A 1,793-nucleotide genomic window follows, 5' to 3' on the forward strand; every position below is an offset into this window, starting at 1 on the left:
TGGGCACAGCGCCCCGCCGGAGGCCCGGGCACCTCCGCGGCGCGGGCTGTGTCCACCACAGGCCTGGGGGAGGCTTTCTGGCTCCTATTTCACACGTGTTTCCTTGCCTGCAGCTGTGCGAGCTGACCCTAGCTGAGGCCACAGCCCCTGTAGGCCCTCGTGTCCCCACGTCCACTGCAGGTGGCCGGCCGGGCGGGGCACCGTCAGGGCCGCGCCCTGGGGGAGCCGTGAGCCAGGGCAGAAGCAGCCCTGGCGGAGGCGAAGGAGTCCCACGGGGGGGCAGCGCGCCCACCCACTGGCCACAGCCACGCCCAAGTGGTGGCCCTGCAGGGCAGCAGGTGAGGGCCCCGCTCCGGCCTCTGCCCCCCAACAACCAGTGTGCCGAGGGCAGGGCTGGCCACTAACCCCCCCACCCCTGCGAGCAGAGGCCCGGCCTGGACGAGCCGTGCCGGGGGGCCTGGACGGGCACAGCCCAGACCTGTTCCAGCCAGACCAGCTGCTGGAGGCCAGGAGACGGCCAGGCTCATCGGGCTCGCGCACCCGCCGGGGCTCTGCCAGTCCAGGCACTGACCGGTGGAGCCCACAGCTGGCCCTCACGGGTGCACCTTAAGCAAGCTGACGTCACCAGCGGCAGAGACGAGCCCCACGGGAGGCGCAGCAGGCCGGGGCGCGCCCACGCAGGGCAGCGCCTCGGGCGGTCTCACACCGCCGCACTTCCCCGTCAGGACGGCCGTTCAGCTGTGGGGACAGGCTGACCGGCCCTGAATGGTCCAGTCAGCCCGGGGCTGAAAAATGGCCGCACCAGACCTGCGGGGCTCCCCGGAGAGGATGCGGCTGGGCGAGCAGCGCTGAGGCCCAGTCCCGCCAGCCACCAGAGGAACGAGGGGCCTGTGCCCCTGGCGCCAATCAAGGGGGGCGGGGGGCACCCGCCGGCCTCGGGGGCCTGGCCCGGCTCTCCAGCAGCGGCAAGGAGCCCTGGCCCAGCCGGACAGTCGCCCGGCAGTGCAGAGCATGGTGGACGCTGGGTGCCGGACGCCACCAGAGAGCCCGCCGCACTGGCCAGTGCGGCCCAGACTCCCGGTGACCGGCGGCGCCCGTCCTGACACCGTGTGCCAAGTGGGGGCCCGTGGGGCCCCGGCGGGCTCTGTCTCCTGCCTGTAGGGTCAGCCCGGGGCGGCTGCTCCTGGAGCCCGGGGCCACAGGCCCCCACGGGTGCTGTGTCGCTACAGCCGTTGGTTCTGGTTTTCAGCCTTTTGGGTCTTTTGTGTCGGCCCAGTGGGTGGGCAGCCACCCCGTCCCCCCGCGCCTGCCCTCCTGACCACTGGACTCAGAATATTCCAGGCAGCCACGGAAGCACTAGGGCATCTTCTCCTGTCTGAAGCAGAGAGTGTCACCTGTGCCACCCCCGGAGGCTGCTGTCCTCTGGGGCTCAGATGAAGGGGCCCCACCGCCCGGCCTCTGCGCACATCTGGAGCTCTGACCACAGCCCACCCCGCCCGCAGCTCCCACCTCCTGACTGGGGCGGTGCCCAGGCCAGGGTGCGGCTCAGCTCCCCTCCGTTTGGGGGCCGAGGCCTGCACACCCCCACTGCGGCTCAGGAGCCGGAGGGGCGCGGGGGCGCTGACCTGCTCGTCGCTGCGGTGGTAGTCGTTGTCGTCCTCCTGCTTCTCCTCCGCCGCCTCCTTGCTCGCGCTGTCATCTGCTTTGGTTTCTCCTGCGGGCAGAGGCAGCGGCGCCATGCCGCGAGGTCAGACGCCGGACCGCTGTGCTGACCCCGGCACGAGCGCCGGCCC

At 72.2% G+C, this 1,793-nt stretch overlaps 1 protein-coding gene across 1 annotated transcript in view; it reads right to left on the minus strand.

The window, feature by feature from the left end:
- Positions 1–1,793, minus strand: part of PCGF3 (polycomb group ring finger 3) — a 6,863-nt gene that overhangs the window by 2,298 nt on the left and 2,772 nt on the right. The window contains exons 4-5 of the mRNA XM_012734891.1: positions 1,225–1,714; positions 931–1,021 (exon numbers count right to left, since the gene is read on the minus strand). Coding sequence (XP_012590345.1) covers positions 931–1,021; positions 1,225–1,714 — 581 coding nt within the window. The remainder of the gene's footprint in view (positions 1–930; positions 1,022–1,224; positions 1,715–1,793) is intronic.

This window comes from Condylura cristata, unplaced genomic scaffold, assembly GCF_000260355.1.
Source record: "Condylura cristata isolate star-nosed mole 26May11 unplaced genomic scaffold, ConCri1.0 scaffold00088, whole genome shotgun sequence".
NCBI classification, from domain to species: domain Eukaryota; kingdom Metazoa; phylum Chordata; class Mammalia; order Eulipotyphla; family Talpidae; genus Condylura; species Condylura cristata.